Source organism: Alosa sapidissima, chromosome 24 (genome assembly GCF_018492685.1).
Source record: "Alosa sapidissima isolate fAloSap1 chromosome 24, fAloSap1.pri, whole genome shotgun sequence".
Classification (NCBI taxonomy): Eukaryota; Metazoa; Chordata; class Actinopteri; order Clupeiformes; family Clupeidae; genus Alosa; species Alosa sapidissima.
In genome coordinates this window covers 29,771,301-29,789,379 of record NC_055980.1, presented here as the reverse complement: position 1 = coordinate 29,789,379, position 18,079 = coordinate 29,771,301, and the positions used below count along the sequence as shown (strand labels likewise).

Here is an 18,079-nt window from a genome sequence, read left to right as displayed (position 1 = left end):
CCGGGTCTGGGGCAGTATGAGGTGGTTGTGTGTTGTGGTGTGAGACCAATAAAAAAGATTCTGAGACAACTTTGCAGTTTGTTACAATACTTTTTTTAAAGTATATATTTTTGGGTCTTTGTATGCCTTTAATCAGATAGGATAGTGGAGAATGACAGGAAGTGAGTGGGAGAGCGTGTCGGGGTGGGATCCAGAAAGGACCACGGGGCGGGATTCGAACCCGGGTCACCGGTGTACAGTGTAGGTGCCCCAGCCAGCTGCGCCACGACTGGGGCCAGTTTGTTACAATACTTTTATAGTGTGTTCCAAAAAACTATAGTATTCCTATAAGATTACTATACTGTATTTGTCCCAGAATACTATACGATTCCTATAAGATTACTAATATATTTGTCCCAGAATACTATACGATTCCTATAAGATTATTTGTCCCAGAATACTATACGATTCCTATAAGATTATTTGTCTATACTACTATACGATTCCTACATTCTATTCTTTTTTTCTTCTTTTTGGAAGATCTGTACTAAGATCTGGAATCTATACTAAGGCAGTTCACTATATGTATTAAAATGTAAACATTGTGTTATTGTCACTATGTAAAGGAACCTAAATGAAATATGGGCTCAAATCATTTTGACAACTTTGAACTCTCACACAGTAGCCTAATTGTTATAAGGCATTTAGAAAGGGTATTTCATTTTTTCTAATAAGAGCTGAGCTAAATATTACACTTTTCTCTTTACGATTTTGCTTAATAGTTGCTGCTCTATGGTTCCTATTGGCAAATTAATCAAACATGTATAATTGGACGTGTGAGATTGACTTGCATTTGTTTTCCAAAAATAAGGGGGCAAGAGGCATGATTTTCAATAACACACACCTGCAGCTTCCTGCACACTCGCTAGTCTGTGTGTTAAGTGTGTGATGCTAAGAAGAAGCCTTGCCTCGTCTTTAAACGATGTGACTCGGCAGGGCTCGTTCTTCCAAGCACGAATCATTTGAGAAACAGCATACTTGATTGCAGCGTATGGAGCTTGCCTGCAGAGAACGCAGTTCCACTCCTGTTTGAAAGGTGGCAGTATACAATCACTGCCCTTTCTTAGTGTACCACCGAGGAACGAAGAAGCGGAAGCAGAAACTGCGTCTGTCAACACAGTCCTTCAGCACAGGGCTGTGTGTGATCTGCCGGGCATCTGTGTAATACACGGTCTCTTTTATTAGTCTTTTTGTTGTATTGAAAATGACCAAACTCCAGCTGTTGAACGCGTATCTGACGGAGCGGTTAGGGGAGGTGGTGCGCGAGATTTTGGATGTGGTGGAGGACACAGTGTCCGAGTACCTCGAGGAAACGGCGCGGACTCGCCGAGAGAACGACAGTCTCCGGAGACAGCTGCGAGACGCCGTGCTGCTCGCCAAGACGGACTTATTCGGTAAAGCCTCACGACTTCGGCACTCATCCACACGTGGCCCACAATTACCCGATTATTTATCAGAGGATGGCATCTATTAACAGACCATTTCAATTCAACTCGCGCTAGAGAAATCAATAAGAGTCGCTCCGTTACCACAAGGCCAACTGAGACCTCTAGCTTACTCTTCCACATTCTTACTCTACCACACTCAGATTGACCGGCCTGACACACGAATGCTATCACCGAAATGTGTGTAGATTGGCCGGTTGTTTTGCTAGTTTATTTATCAAATGATGGGCACTGAAATAAACTGCACTGCTGTGGGTAACGTTAGTTCGGGGAGTTGTAGCCGGGATGAACATTGCTTTTGAGTGGTGGACTCGTTTATCTGGAGTCTGGAATGTATAAGTATATCTACTCTTTTGATCCCGTGAGGGAAATTTGGTCTCTGCATTTATCCCAATCCGTGAATTAGTGAAACACACTAATTAGTGAAAAGCACACAGTGAACACAAAGTGAGGTGAAGCACACACTAATCCCGGCGCAGTGAGCTGCCTGCATCAACAACAACCGGTGCAGTACTAGCTTACTGGGGGGGGGGCTGGTCAGTGCACTGCACAGGGGGTGGGGGGGCTGGTCAGTGCACTGCACAGGGGGTGGGGGGGCTGGTCACTACGGCCCTGCGGCCTGCTGCTTTGGGGTCCCAGGAGAGTTTTGTTGATGCAGTGGGGTCCCAGGAGAGTTTTGTTGATGCAGTGGGGTCCCAGGAGAGTGTTGTTGATGCAGTGGGGTCCCACTGACTTATCGCTGCTGAAAAACAGCCTGACCAGCTTAAGGTGGTTAGTTGGTTGACCAGCTTGTTTGACCACCCTATGATGGTTGACCAGCTAGACTAGCAAAACTCTTGCGAAAACATACTTTCAGCTGGTTTACCCAGCTTACGATGGCAATTCAGCTGGTTTTGCTTGTCGTACCTCCTCAAGCTGGTCATTTTAGCTGGTGTTGCTGGTCTATAGTGCTGGTTTAACTGGCCGTGCCAGCTTATGTTGGTCATTCTAGCAAACCAGCATGACCAGCTTGGCAGGCTGGTCACCAGCATGACCATCTTGCACCAGCTGTATCCCACACGACAGGCTGGTCACACCAGCATGAGCAGCTTCCTCAGATGGTCACGCCAGCATGTCCAGCTGGTGGCCCAACCAGCTACACCAGCAAAGACCAGCAAGAGCTGGAAGAAAGCCAGCAAAGACCAGCTAAAAGCAGCAAAGACCAGCTAAAAGCAGCTACCAGCATAACTGTTTTTTTTTTTCAGCAGGGCTGCTTAACTGCTGTGTTATACACACAGAGACTTTCTCTCTCTCTCACACACACACACACACTCACAGAGTGCTCCAGCCTGACTATTCTCTGTTCGCCAGGTCCGGCCCCTGCTGATGAGGTCTCGGCGGTCAGGCATGTGGAGTGGACGCCTACAGCTCATCAGGACCCCAGAATAAGCCCAGCCCCTCCTGGCGGCGGCCAGAGGCTTAGAGGGGAGGGGTCAGAGGTCACGGCGAAAGAGGAGCCAATCGAAGAGCCGCTGAGGTGTCCGGAGTCCGAGAGCTTACCCGGCCGTGTCCAAGGAGACGCCTTGACCTCTGACCCCCAGATCAAAGCAGAGCCCGAGGAGGCCGACATCACAGTGACCATCACGACGGACATGCTGTCCATGACCCCAGACTCTGCAGCACACACACACACACTCACTCACGCTAACGGCGGTCCGGCCGCACACACACAGCACACACACCGCACCACACACCCCTCACTACAGCCCCCACGCACACACACACACACACACACACACACACCGCCGCGCACACACACGGAGGCTGGCGCGCCCGGGGGCAGCAGGCGTGTGGACGGTCAGGTGTCCGGCGGTGGTGTGTGTGTGCGCTCGCGTGCGGAGCGTGTGTGTGTGCGCGTGGCGGCGTCTCAGGCGCAGCAGTGCGGTGTGTGTGGCGAGGTGTGTGTGGGCCACGGGGCCCTGCAGCAGCACCAGCGCAGCGGATCTCACCGACGTCCCTTCGGCTGCGAGTGTTGCGGACGCCGCTTCACACAGTCAGCTGATCTGCGGCGACACATGCGCACACACACCGGAGAACGACCGCACCAGTGCCACGTCTGCCACAAGAGCTTCTCACAGATCGGCAACCTCCGACGCCATCAGCGCACACACACACGCACACACACCTAACACACACACACACACATGCACTCACACCTAACACACACACACACACTCACACCTAACACACTCATACCTACTGTAACACACACACACTCTCACACACACACACACACACACACATGCGCACTCACACCTAATACACACACGCACTCACACCTAACACACACACACACACACCTAATACACACACACACACACAGCCCTAACACACACACACACACACACACAGTCACACAGGAGGTTGAAACCAGGTTGGAAAACCACGTCTCTTAAAGGGGAACTCTGGCTGTGTTCAACATAGGGCCCCTCAAAGGTTGTATCTGCGATAGCGAGGATACGTCACTTCTGTTGATGTTCAAACAAAACAGAGAGCTAGCTCGCTACTCCCTCCCGTGCAATTAAAACTCTCCTAAACGCGCATCTCGTCGGTTATTGGTTGAAACACTTTATTTTGCCTTTGAGTGGGTTGCCAACCGTACAGATCTCAGAGCCTAGGCTGCCTACAGAGACGCAATTTTTTGACGGCCTGCTTATGGCAGGCAGCTAGCGGATCGTTAGGAAAGATTAGATGAATGTGATCATTTATGATTGGGCCTTTTTTGGGCCTGAAATCGCTGATACAACCTTTAAAGGAAGAACTGTGACTGTATTTTGACCAAACAAAAAACGGTACGGAACATGGCACTTTGGTTCGGAGCTTGAACCAGAAAATAGTTGTTTTTTTCCTGCGAACCGGAGTGGGTGTGTCATTTGCGAGTGGCATCCTAAACCATGCCTAGCCTTTATAATGGGCACAAAAGTGCTTTATACAAATCCTTATCCATGTCCCAGCTCCTGGGCAATGCTGTGACCTCTTACACACACACACACACACACACACACACACACTATATACAAATACAAATACAACACACTGTGCGAACACTCTAAACCGCCACATTCAGAGACAGATTTATACTGTGGGAATGTCCACTGTAGGAACGCTACACTGTAATGTTGGAACGCTACACTGTAGGAACGCTACACTGTAATGTTTTCCAGGCAGTTTTGAGAAATGTTTTGTTTATATCATTTGTGTTAGGAAGGGGGAGGAGTCTGCTCTGTGTGTTAGGAAGGGGGAGGAGTCTACACTATAATAAACTCCTGGAAGACAAGTCATCTTTCACTCGCGTCTGCTGTTGTTTTTTCTCAGTGCTCTGATGTGTGTGTGTGTGTGTACAATATGTACTTTACATACAGATAACATACACACCCTGAAACAATCCCCTGCTTCACACTGTAAGACAAAAAGCCTTTCTCTTCTTCAGATTGATACAGCAAAGTGGTTTGTTCCAGTGTAAAATGGTAAAGGTTCACAAAGTTCTCAAAGGTTCAACCTATGCCTGCCCTCGGCATCCTCTCTGGACTTCTCTCCTGTCTGGGTGAACTACTAAAAGTGATCAAGTCATTATATGCTGGTCTCAATGCAAATTTATCTGGCTTCTACCCAGATAGTCCTTTGTCCTATGTTTATGATAATTGAGTGTATGTATTTTAACATTCCAGAGTGTATGTATTTTTACACTCATTTTAATCCTCACCCTAGCCTTTGATCATGCCAAACCCTTTGTCAACCAAACTGCTCTTGTGACCTTTGACAATCAAATGCTCACATAACCAGATGGATGTGAGTGAAGCTAGACGGAAATGAAATTCACCTGGCGGGAGTCAGGTTAGTTGTGGGGTAGGGAAGTGACTCCCGTAGGATTTTTTTAAAATTCTGGTTGCTAAACACACCATTTTAATGCAGTTTGGGGGGGGGGGACAGAACAGAGCAAGCCGCGCCCCTCATCTGTGAGGCTCATGGGACATGTAGCCCCCTCATCTGTGAGGCTCATGGGACATGTAGGCCACATGTAGGCGCATTATCTTCCTGCTATCTATCTATCTATCTATCTATCAATAAGTCTTCTTATCCTCTAATCATGTGTAGAATCTCTTGTGTATTAAGAGGCCTACTAAATCACAGAAATTTCTAAGGCCTATTTTTTTCAAACGTGTCACACAACGTTGCTGTCTGTGCGCTCATTCAGCTCAGCTGATGTTCAGTTACTAACCTATCGGCCAATCAGAAAATAGGATTTCTCAACCAATCAGGAAATAGTTTTGTTTTGATGTGGGTCCGCAACGTGGAGACTGCTGGTCCGCGGAGTCGTGGAGTGAAATTAGGCCCGGTGCTTCGTCTGATAATTTGCTGCGCAGTTGATCAAGATACCGCGGACCGACAAAAAAAGAAAACAAACGTTTCTGCTATCGATGTCATTAAACATGGAGCCATACAATAAAGTGGTGGTATGAGCATTCATTCAATGCAGGCGTCTGCGCGAGAGAAACTGAAACTAATCGATAATGTTGGTATCAAAGCTCCGCTTCAACCTGTTGAATGCTATTTAATTGTTTAACGACACTTAATAGACCAACGTTGATTTGTGGAACTTCCATAGAAACAGAGCAGACTGTATAATACTGTATAGCACTGAGTATTGTATAGTCAAATTTGAATATAACGTGGCCAAAAGCTATTGTAGACTTCTTTCTATCTGTTAAAGATCAACAGCTCAGTGATTTACGCCTATCTGCTCGCCAAAAAAGCTGGTATTGGGTTTCCTGAATCCTTACATTCAGGCATTCAAATGAAACTTCATTAAAAAACATGTATTTTTTTCTCCATTTCCTACCAATGTATGATGCTTGCATGAGGGAAACATCCCAAAACAATAGCACCCATATAATTGTTGCTGTTTTGAGAAGTATTTCTTTTCTTATGCAAGCATCATGCAGCAAAACCAATGAAACTAATTATATCTTACATTAGTAAAGCAGTCCTCTGATGTGCATGTCACAAAACATTTAAGTGAAAGTGCATGTATAACAATATAGGCATAATAATGATTGTGATTGATTTGGAGGGAGTGGGGTTGGGTACGTGTAGATGAGCCCTATGACCCCAAAGTCTCCCATGACTGGGCCTCAGGTCAAAGAAGTTTGAGAAAGGCTGGTTTACATAACCTGCATCAGATTGAGGTTTGCAGGGATGCGCCTGATGGCATGGGTTGAGGACCCAGCCAGTTACGTCACAATATGCACATTTGTTTAAATTCATACCTACGTAATCACCATGACCAAAATTGTACTTTTTTTTTACTTTAAATCTTGAAAAAAAAAAATATTGACCTACCTACCGACCCATTTTTTATTTTTTTTTGGCTGTTACTGCAAACAAGAATATTTTTAAGGATGGCCTCATGACTGAAAATGGCTGACATTGAACCACAGTGCTTTAAATGGGAGCCCCCAGTATCAGTCATCAAGGCATCAAAATCTGCCACAAACACTTACAACACACAACATCACTCATAAACACACACACACACGGACAGAACCACCACTGTTCAAGAGACCATTTTGGGGCTAAATGTGCTTTTTCTCATTTGTTTGTTTAGATCGAGCAGAATGAGCCACTGCTGTTCAAAGGGCCCATTTGGGTGAAATTATCATTATAATTTATGTTATTATTATTTATTATTATTTACTATAGGGTTCTAGAATAAATAAAACAGTGTGTTGAATGCTCTCTGATGGGACATGGGGAGGGTGGGTCTGTTGATCGGGGGGAGGGGGTGTGGCGCCACGAGTAGTTCAAGCAGACGTAGGACTTTCATGTACTGTGCCAATGCCACGCCCCCTCCCCCCTGAGAAACAAAGTCTCACTCCTTGCAAACTTCAAAACTTGAGAGCCCTGGCCATGCACAACTGAAAGGCAGAGGAAGTAATTTGTCCCCAGGGCCATTGAACTGTTCAATTCTTCACTAAAGGGAAGAGGAGAGATAGACTTCTCTGCTTAGTCTGTCTGCCTCTCCACCCTCTCCATGTTTGAGTACTGACTGCCCACTACTGCTTTACTACTGTTTTACTACTGTTTTACTAAATACAACATTACAGCCTAATGTTGTCACTACTGTTTTACTGCTACACTGTTTTTCATGCTATATTAGCACAATGGCTCACAATGATCAATGGCTGCGGTCAGCTACAGCTTCTGCTACAATACTGAATGAATGAATGGCTATAACCCCATTACCTCAACCTGTTCTTGCACTGACATAGTTTTTTTTTATTCTACCTTGTCTACATTATACTTTACTCTCCTATTTGTTCATATTATTTATGCTGGTCTCTAGACCTTATTCTTGCACTGTTGCACTGTTGGACTAATGTTGGACTACTTTTTGCACCTTCACCATGACACTCACTCTTTGAGTACCTTACCATGCACACATAACTAAAGGACTATGGTTGGACTACTTTTTGCACCTTCACCATGACACTCACTAACTTGACCTTACCAGTCCCAGCCCTGTCACTACAAGCGTCTTATGCTTGATCACCCTCAAGCACATTGGACTTTTTAAATTTAATTTATATAGTATATTTAGTATTTAGTTTTGTTAGTTTTCTTATCTTCTACTGTCTTTATTGTACAGTGGAGTTTAGTTATATGTTTATACTTATACTTATGTTTACCATTTCTGCTGTAAGTGCATGTTGTGTGTGATGTCTGTATGCTACTGAGACCTCCTGAATTTCCCTTTGGGGATCAATAAAGTATCTATCTAGTAGACGCGAGGCACTTATGAGAAGTAAAGAAAACGAGTTAATGCAGTTCCAATGTTGTCCACGAGGTGGAAGCATGCTTGTATACAGTTGCTGTTTCCTCGGTGGCGGTGTAGAAGAAGAACATCAACAACAAACTAGCAGCATTGAAGGAGTATCGGTGTTGTTTTGTTGCAGCCGACCGTGTAAAATGAGCAGTCACCAGCTGCTCTCCGCCTCGTGCCTCAGCCAACGGCTCGTGGCGGCCGTGGAGGAGGTCATGGAGCTCGTGAGAGCCACGGTGATCCAGTACGACCTGGAGAGCACTCAGGTACGCCGCGAGAATCAGCTGCTCCGGTGCAAGCTGGGGGAAATCACCGGCGGAATTCCTCCGGACACAGCCGGTAAGTTCTCCTCTGGGCCGGTGAGTACTTACGGTTACGGTAACGGCAGGTTTACAGCCTACGCCCCCTTCAGCCGCCTGTAATGGGTAGTTTCACGAGCAGGCTAAGCATTTGACATTTTCTGGACACGTGTCTGTGTAGCCTACCTCAAATTATTAACTGCATGTTGTTATTAATGATTGCAGAAAACACACCATTAAGTCATTTTCACCCTCAAAGCAGGGCTGTAGTTCACTTTATTGCCCTGGTGCTAAAGATGTGGATGGTTTTGTAGCACAATCCACATTGCTATGTAGTTACAAACATCTACATTCTAGACTCACATTGTATAAGTAAGTATGTATATTATATTAGTGAAACACACTCAGTACACAGTGAACACACAGTGAGGTGAAGCACACACTAACCCGGCGCAGCGGCGCTCGGGGAGCAGTGAGGGGTTAGGTGCCTTGCTCAAGGGTACTTCAGCCGTGACCTGTGAACACACAATGACCTGGTCGGTATGTAGTTGATCTACATTCTAGACATAAACACATCACCGGCGCTAAGCTGCTAAATCATCCAGCGCACAGACTGACTTTTGTAGTATGTACAGACCTCACTTAAACACAACATTTTACTGTGGGTAAAAACTCCCAGGTCAGGCTGTGTGTGTGTGTGTGTGTGTGCTGTCTGATGTGTGTGTGTGTGTGTGTGTGTGAAGAGCTACTGTCTGACGTGTGTATGTGTTGAGCTGCTGTCTGACGTGTGTGTGTGTGTGTGTGTGTGTGTGTGAAGAGCTACTGTCTGACGTGTGTGTGTTGAGCTGCTGTCTGACGTGTGTGTGTGTGTGTTGAGCTACTGTCTGACGTGTGTGTGTTGAGCTGCTTTCTGACGTGTGTGTGTGTGTGTTGAGCTGCTGTCTGACGTGTGTGTGTGTGTGTGTGTGTTAGGGCTTTGACTCCGAACTTCGTTATTCAAATATAATTCGATTATTTTTAAAATTAGATATTCGAACAAATTTTAGGGATCTCTTAATATTCAAACCTGTAGCCTATGCAGATAATTTATATAAATGTATTTGGTTGTAAACGTTGTTTTCAATTCAGATTCCGAGGTTTTTTTCACGCCTGGTGTGTGTGTGTGTGTGTGTGTGTCCCTTCCTGTCCCGAGAGAACTCCAGAGTGAACTCCTTACGCATCAGCTGCTTGACCACCTGGACAATACAACACCAGACAGCAGCAATGTCAGTGCACAACGCCTGTGTGTGTGTGTGTGTGTTCAGGGCAGCGATGTCAGTGCACAACACCTGTGCGTGTGCGTGCGTGTGTGCGTGCATGTGTGTGCATGTGTGTGTGTGTGTGTGCGTGTGCGTGCGTGCGTGCGTACGTGCGTGCATGTGCGTGCATGTGCATGTGTGTGCGTGCGTGTGCGTGCGTGCGTGCGTGCGTGCGTCTACTTACCGAGCAGCAGGCGTTGGCTCTCTCCACCTTGGACAGGCCGCGCACCTCCGTGTTGAAGACGTTCATCTTCTCCACCAGGCAACAGAGGGCAGTCTCAGTGGCCTCCCCCACCTTCTCATAGATGCCCTTAGACTGGACACACACAGGGAGAGAGAGCCAGGCTGAGTGTGTGTGTGTGTGTGTGTGTGTACAGTGGCCTCCCCAGAGAGAGAAAGAGTCAGGCTGTGTATGTGTGTGTGTGTGTGTGTGTGTGTATTTGTGTGTGTGTGGGTGTGTGTGTGTGTACCTCGTTGTAGTCCAGTGATGAGTCGTTGCACAGGGCACAGATGGTGGCCAACTCCACCAGTCCGTCAAACTGACCACACTTCACCAGAGACCCGCCCCTCGACCTGCAGATAACACATAACGAAATGAGCCAGGTCTCAAGGTTCTACTGACACCAGCCTGGTCTAAAGGTTCTGTTGAAACAGACCAGATCTCAAAGTTTCTACTGAAACCAGCCTGGTCTCAAGGTTCTTCTGAAACAGACCAGATCTCAAAGTTTCTACTGAAACCAGCCTGGTCTCAAGATTCTACTGAAACCAGCCTGGTCTCAAGGTTCTTCTGAAACAGACCATATCTCAAGGTTCTGCTGAAACCAGCCTGGTCTCAAAGTTCTACTGAAACCAGCCTGGTCTCAAGGTTCTATTGAAACAGACCAGATCTCAAGGTTCTACTGAAACCAGCTTGGTCTCAAGGTCCCAAGGTTCTGCTGAAACAGACCATATCTCAAGGTTCTGAAACTAGCCTGGTCTCAAGGTTCTACTGAAACCAGCCTGGTCTCAAGGTTCTGCTGAAACAGACCATATCTCAAGGTTCTATTGACACCAGCCTGGTCTCAAGATTCTATTAAAACCAGCCTGGTCTCAAGGTTTGATGACCAACAGGAAACTGGTTCAAATTGGCTCTCAAGTCTATTTCTTCTCTGTCTCAGAATCATGGTACCTGTCACACACACACCATCCTACTGAAATGCCAACACCTGCTAACATGCTCTGCCAACACCTGCTAACATGCTCTGCTAACATAAGAATCAGTATGTCACACACACACCATCCTACTGAAAATGCTAACACCTGCTAACTAGGGCTTTGACTCCGAACTTCGTTATTCGAATATAATTCGATTATTTTTAAAATTAAAGATATTCGAATGAATTTTAGGGATCTCTTAATATTCAAACCTGTAGCCTATGCAGATAATTTCTATAAATGTATTTGGTTGTAAACGTTATTTTCAATTCAGATTCCGAGTTTTTTTTTTCACGCCTGGTGAAGTAAAATCGTGAGCTCATTAGCAAGGCTATTATTGGTCATCTGGGCTCCTGTAGGTGACGTTAGCATCCTGGCTGGTTCGCGCTTAGTGAGCTCACACATAGACATAATAGACACTTTTATTTTAAACTTAACCTTCCTCTGATTTTAATCACCTCAGTTATCAATCAAAGCAAACAGGGAAAAGAAATGGCAACACAATCATGAAAAACACTCAAATAAATAAATGTGCAGATAAGTCTGAATTAAAAGCAGCACTGGTTGAAGCCTGGAAATATTGTAAACAAAGACCTGTGAAGACCTCTCCTGGACCACCAACACTGCATCACTGGCGAAGAAAGCTCAGCGCCGCCTGTACTTCCTGCGGAAACTCAGGCGAGCAAGTGCTCCACCAGCCATCATGACCACATTCTACCGAGGCACCATTGAGAGCATCCTCTCCAGCTGTATCGCTGTGTGGGGCGGAAGCTGCACTGAATACAACAGGAAAGCCCTGCAGCGCATAGTGAACACAGCTGGAAGGATTATTGGTGCTTCACTACCCTCCCTGAAGGACATTTACACCACCCACCTCACCCGCAAGGCGACCAAAATTGTGAGTGATGCAAGTCACCCCGCTCACAATCTGTTTGATCTACTGCCCTCTGGGAAGAGGTACAGAAGCCTGCGCTCCCGCACCACCAGACTCACCAACAGCTTCATACACCAGGCTGTTAGGATGCTGAACTCTCTCCCCCCTCCACCCTCAGCTACATAACATCCTGGACTTTTAGACCCAAAATGGCTGCCTTGTACTACTCCACTTGCACTACTCCACTTGTACACTTGCACACTTGCAACTTGTTGTTGTTTGTCCTGTTGTCCTGAACACTTCTGAACACACTTCTGCTGCTCTTACATAACTTGCACCACTATGCCACTTGCATACTTAGGTCAAACAAAACTACCTCAGCCATTTATTGGCCTGACTTTTGCACTATTATATTGACTGTCTACTGTATGCACAATTGCACAATTTCTACCAAATTTTGCTGCTCTTATTTCTTCATTGTATGTGCCTTCTTATTTTTACTTTTTATATTGTTTACTTGAATATTATGTTTGTCTGTGGACCTAATTGGTAAAATATGTCTTGTCTCCACCGTGGGATAGTAGGAAACCCAATTTTGATCTCTTTGTATGTCTTGACATGTGAAGAAATTGACAATAAAGCAGACTTTGACTTTGACTTTGACTTTGGGTATTGACATTGACTGATACACTGCCCTCTGGTGGACAGAACATATAGAACTTAAGTTTGATACCAATATCGGTCTTACTGAAGACATTTAATGGTTCAAATATTATTAATACATATTCGAATATATTCGAATTTTAATATTAATAAACAAACGAACTTCGAATATGATTTTTGGGCAAAAGTCAAAGCTATAGTGTGTGTGTGTGTGTGTGTGTGTGTGTGTGTGTGTGTTTTGAGCTGCTCTCTGACGTGTGTGATGAGTTGCTATCTTACGTGTGTGTGTGTGTTTTGAGCTGCTCTGTGCTCTCTGACGTGTGTGATGAGTTGCTATCTTACGTGTGTGTGTGTGTGTGTGTGTGTGTGTGTGTGTGTGTGTGTGTGTGTGTTTTGAGTTGCTATCTTACGCGTGTGTGTGTGTGTGTGTGTGTGTAGGGAACTCTCCGACTGGGGAGGAGTGGGCCGACTGGACGCATCACCTGGACCAGAACTCCGGAACCGCAGTGGACCCGCAGAACCAGCTGCAGAACCAGCTGCAGAACCAGCAGAACCAGCGGAACCAGTCCCTGAGCTGTGCGTCTGCGCTGGGCTTTAAGAGTGATGAGCAGACCCCGACACCAGAGCCTGCAGCGCCCCCTACCTGCGTCAGCGTGAAGACCGAGTGGGCCGACGACGCCCCTGAGCCCAACAGCCAATCACAGCAGAGCAGCGGAGCTGATGTCAAGACAGAGCTCCTCCTCACGAGAACCATCAAAATGGAGTCAGAGGAGATGGTACTATTCTCAGAACTTCACCCGGTCGCCATGGAAGCGACCCCCATCCCAGCCCCACCTCCAGACACCGTTGCCGTGGAGACGGTGGTGTTTGCGGAGCATCATCTGGACTGCTCTACTGCTCGCACAGTTGACCTCCCCTCAGCAGGGGGCGCCATAACAAACGCCTCCCACCGCCAGACCTCACCAACAGCCCCCCACCCCACGCTCCGACCCCCCCACCCCATAGATGTCCGACCCCCCCACCCCACGGGTGCTGCTCAGTTTACCCACAATCCCTTAGCCAGACCACGCCCTCTCCTCACGGCACAGCGTCATGGCAACCCTGTGGGTGGGCCGGCGGTGGGCCGGGGCCAGGCCGGCGGAGGGCGGTGCGCGGTGTCGTTTCCATGCCAACAGTGCGGGAAGCAGTTCGTGCACCGGTCGCGCCTGCGCGTGCACATGCTCATCCACACGGGCGAGAAGCCGTACGCCTGCCAGCGCTGCGGCAAGCGCTTCAACAACGACGGAACCCTGAAGAACCACCAGCGCGTCCACACCCAGCTCCGCCTACACAGCTGCCCCCTGTGTTCCATGCGCTTCAAGGACGCCTACACCTGCCGCAAACACCTGGCCACACACACGCGCCGCGCGCAGACGCAGGGGAGCGCACTCAGCACACACACGCGCGCACACCGCGCACAGACGCAGGGCACAGCGCACAACACACACTCAATCAGAACACATGCGCAGGGCGCCATGCTCAGCACACACAGCACACACACCACACACACGACTAGAACGCACGGACAGGGTGGCATGCTGAACACACACACTCCCCGAGCGCAGGCGCAGATGGACACACACTCTCGCCTGGAACAGCTGGTGGCGCACACACAAGCAGCAGCGCTGCGCTCACACACGCACACACACACACACACACACACACACACGCAGAACACGGCTCTATGGACGGAGCAGAGGACCGGAGCAGGGGGCAGGGGGCAGAGCTGAGGGTCAGAGGTCAGAGGTCAATCTCACATCTCAACACACACTCATGCACTCACACACACACATGCACTCACACACACTCACACACACTCATGCACTCACTCACACACACTCATGCACTCACACATGCACACACACACACTCATGCACTCACACACACTCACGCACTCACACACACTCACACACACTCACGCACTCACACACACTCATGCACTCACACACTCATGCACTCACACTCATGCACTCACACACACTCATGCACTCACACACACACACTCACACACACTCATGCACTCACACACACTCATGCACTCACACACACACACTCACACACACACTCACACACTCACACACACACACTCATGCACTCATACACACACTCACACACACACTCACACACTTATGCACTCACACACACTCATGCACTCACACACACTCATGCACTCACACACACTCACGCACACTCATGCACTCACACACACACACACACTCATGCACACACACACATTCATGCACTCACACACACACACACACACACTCATGCACACACACACACACACACACACACACACACACACACTCATGCACTCACACACACTCATGCACACACACACACTCATGCACTCTCTCACACACACACACACAGAGCTCCCGGGGGGAAACTACTGACTGTCTGCAGGAAGTGGTCATCGGTCCACCGGGTGCAGCGGCCAACAGAAATCAGTCATCTGTCACACGGTTCTACATGGTGTTCCACATTCTCAGTGACACGGTTCTATACAGTTCTACGTGGTGTTCCACATTCTCAGTGACACGGTTCTACCTGGTGTTCCACATTCTCAGTGACACTGTTCTACGTTGTGTTCCACATTCTCAGTGACACGGTTCTAATTGACACGGTTCTAAGTTGTGTTCCACACTCTTGACATGGTTTCCTTGCAAACAGGTTGTTTTGAAGTAATTTGTTGCATAACCAATATCAATATTTAGTTTCAGACTTCACAAAGGTACTAATAATAAGCAGACTCCAAACTGTGGGCGTGACTTTAACATGAAGTGACTGACTCTTTACAGGAAGTAGCCCCCAACAGTGAACACCTGGTTAGCTGATGCACCTGTGGGGTATACTACGAAGCACGTTAGACATATCTAGGCTATGTAGACATATCGAGGCTTGACAAAGCCTTGACTCAGGGGTATACGTTAAGTGATACTACGATAGCAGTTATGTGATATATTTGTCAAACTAGGCTTTCAGCTCAGATCTGTGCGCGTTCTCGGTGTTGGGATGACGTTGGCCAATCTTGAAACGTGGAGACGCACAAGACCGCCTCTATTTAAAAACAATTACTTCCGCATTCATGAGCGATAGCTTAATCTATTTCAATTTCAATTTATTGTGCTTATAGAGCGCCAAAACATTACACATGTATCATGGCGCTTTACAGAATGTAGGCAATCAGGGAGAAAGAAAAGAGGGAGAAAAGAAAAGGAAGAAAGAAGGAAGGAAGGAAGGCCCCTGGGTAACCGGGGTAACAGGGGAACAGGGTAACCGGGGTAACAGGGGCGAGGAGGAAAAACTCCCTAGAATTGGAGATGCATGTGGGAAGAAACCTCGAGCAGATCCACGACTCAAGGGCCTGACCCATCTGCCCAGGGTCAATATGTAAACATGACAAATGCATATGATAGTCAGGTGTAGAGAATAAAACATGGTGTTAAAAGCACTTGAGCTGACAGTTACAAGAGGTGGGGTGATTACGTATCCGGTTTGATAATTTATTATTCCTGATTTAGTGACAGAAAGTTCAAATAGTCCAGCGTTGGATTTGTCCAGGGGAAGGGAGTTGTCAAGGGGCATGTGGTGGGTCGGCAGACGGGCCAGGAATCCGGGCAGAATTGTCATAGGCAGGTGATGGGTCGCTAGGCTGTACGGGCCAGGAATCCAGATAGGGGGACGGTAATAGGGCAGTCGAGGGGCTTCAGGTGAGATGGGTGAGAGGAGGGCCAACACACGAATGGTTGATGACCCGAGATCCAAAATGTTAGTAGAGGCGGAGCTCCACCTGTAAGATATATGACAGAATCCTACACGTGAGAGAACTTAGTTTTTAAGACAATTGATTGGTCAGTGTGCGGTAGATTACACGATTTGAGCTATAACTTAGCACATAACCTCCTCCCGACCAGGTTTGGTTGACAGCATAAGATACCATGGTGATATAGCGACACTAAAACAGATCCACTTTCGTGTCACAGCATAGCCTGGCTTTGAGCGCAACATACCTCGCTAGTTATCTGATCCACCTGGTTAGCTGATGCACCTGGTTTAAAAGTTATACTAATTAGGATCACTGATTAGCTGATGCACCTGGCTTAAAAGTTGTACTAATTAGAATTAGCCTAAACAAATGTGTGGCAGGATTTTTACTCTCTAAAGGAGACAAGAAGTGCTGGGTTGCTTAGGAACAGTGTTTTGTTGGTGTGCTGGGTTGCTTAGGAACAGTGTTTTGTTGGTGTGCTGGGTTGCTTAGGAACAGTGTTTTGTTGGTGTGCTGGGTTGCTTAGAAACAGCGTTTTGTTGGTATGCTGGGTTGCTTAGGAACAGTGTTTTGTTGGTGTGCTGGGTTGTTTAGGAACAGTGTTTTGTTGGTGTGCCTTTGATCTACCCAGGTGGAGGTGACTAAAGGGTCATTCACACCAAGAACGATAACGATAAAAGCGTCCACACTAAACAACGATAAACAAAGTCTCTCCTCTTCCTTTCTCCTCGTTCTGACCTCCTCTGGTTGTAATTAGATAAACGAGACGTCCTCGATGACATCGAGCTTTGACTGATTTCCGGGGCACGAGCTGGAGGGCCGAGGAGAGAGGCCGTATGCACATAGAGGGATGGGATGCACACACACACACACACACACACCTACACACACCTACACACACAAACACACACCTACACACACACACACACACACCTACACACACACACACACACTTTAAGCCCTCAAAATCAAAGACTTATGATTTTGCAACGACTAGGGATCTTGCAGGGTCACTGATTACAAGACTGCAACTAGATTCCTGTAAACTATTTCCCATCGTGCAATAGATATCAACAGGAACTCAAACGATAACCTACTCATATCAAAGTAATGTTTTCGTGTTTCTGCAGCATTGTTTCATGTGTGACATCCCTAACCGATATAGAGTTGTTCTGTCATGTGGAATAACCAACTAATAATTTATAAAAAAAAACGATAAGCCACCGGTGAATAAAATCAAGCACCTAGATTATGAATGCAGACTGCATGATGCTTGATTAATGCACCTGTGGCAAGGGACCTGATGAAACCCATGAATAGGCTACAGCTGTCGCCTTTGTCCATTCCTGTTTGGTGTTGGAGCGAGGTCACTATTGGTTTTTACATTGTTCATGTCACTATTTGCATGAGCCATGACTAAAAGACTTGCGATATTATCCAACATGTTTGATATTGTCATAACGGCAAAACTAGATTAAGACTGACTCCGACTGACTTAAAACCGCTAAGATTGGCACCTCACACTAAACGATCTAGTTGATGGGAGCGCGCCGCGACTCCAGTACAACTCCCATGATTTCTGTCCGACTTTGGAAAGTTA

General features: G+C 47.0%; 2 protein-coding genes across 3 annotated transcripts; both read left to right on the top strand.

Moving 5' to 3' along the window:
* Positions 1-1,132: 1,132 nt before the first annotated feature.
* zgc:66443 (uncharacterized protein LOC406856 homolog) lies at positions 1,133-3,750 on the top strand. The gene is made up of 2 exons (XM_042082961.1): positions 1,133-1,433; positions 2,835-3,750. Exons 1-2 carry the CDS (start codon positions 1,244-1,246, stop codon positions 3,650-3,652), a joined length of 1,008 nt encoding a protein of 335 aa, XP_041938895.1. The 5' UTR covers positions 1,133-1,243; the 3' UTR covers positions 3,653-3,750.
* A 4,679-nt stretch (positions 3,751-8,429) lies between these two features.
* Positions 8,430-14,533, top strand: LOC121700692 (zinc finger protein 467). 2 transcript variants are annotated; one of them, XM_042083830.1, is made up of 3 exons: positions 8,430-8,682; positions 13,110-13,648; positions 13,694-14,533. In XM_042083830.1, the coding sequence occupies exons 1-3, from the start codon at positions 8,490-8,492 to the stop codon at positions 14,438-14,440; spliced, it is 1,479 nt and encodes a 492-aa protein (XP_041939764.1). In that variant the 5' UTR covers positions 8,430-8,489; the 3' UTR covers positions 14,441-14,533. The 2 variants fall into 2 exon arrangements, with proteins under 2 accessions (XP_041939764.1, XP_041939763.1); XM_042083829.1 differs by having other exon boundaries at positions 13,110-14,533.
* The last annotated feature ends 3,546 nt before the right edge of the window (positions 14,534-18,079 follow it).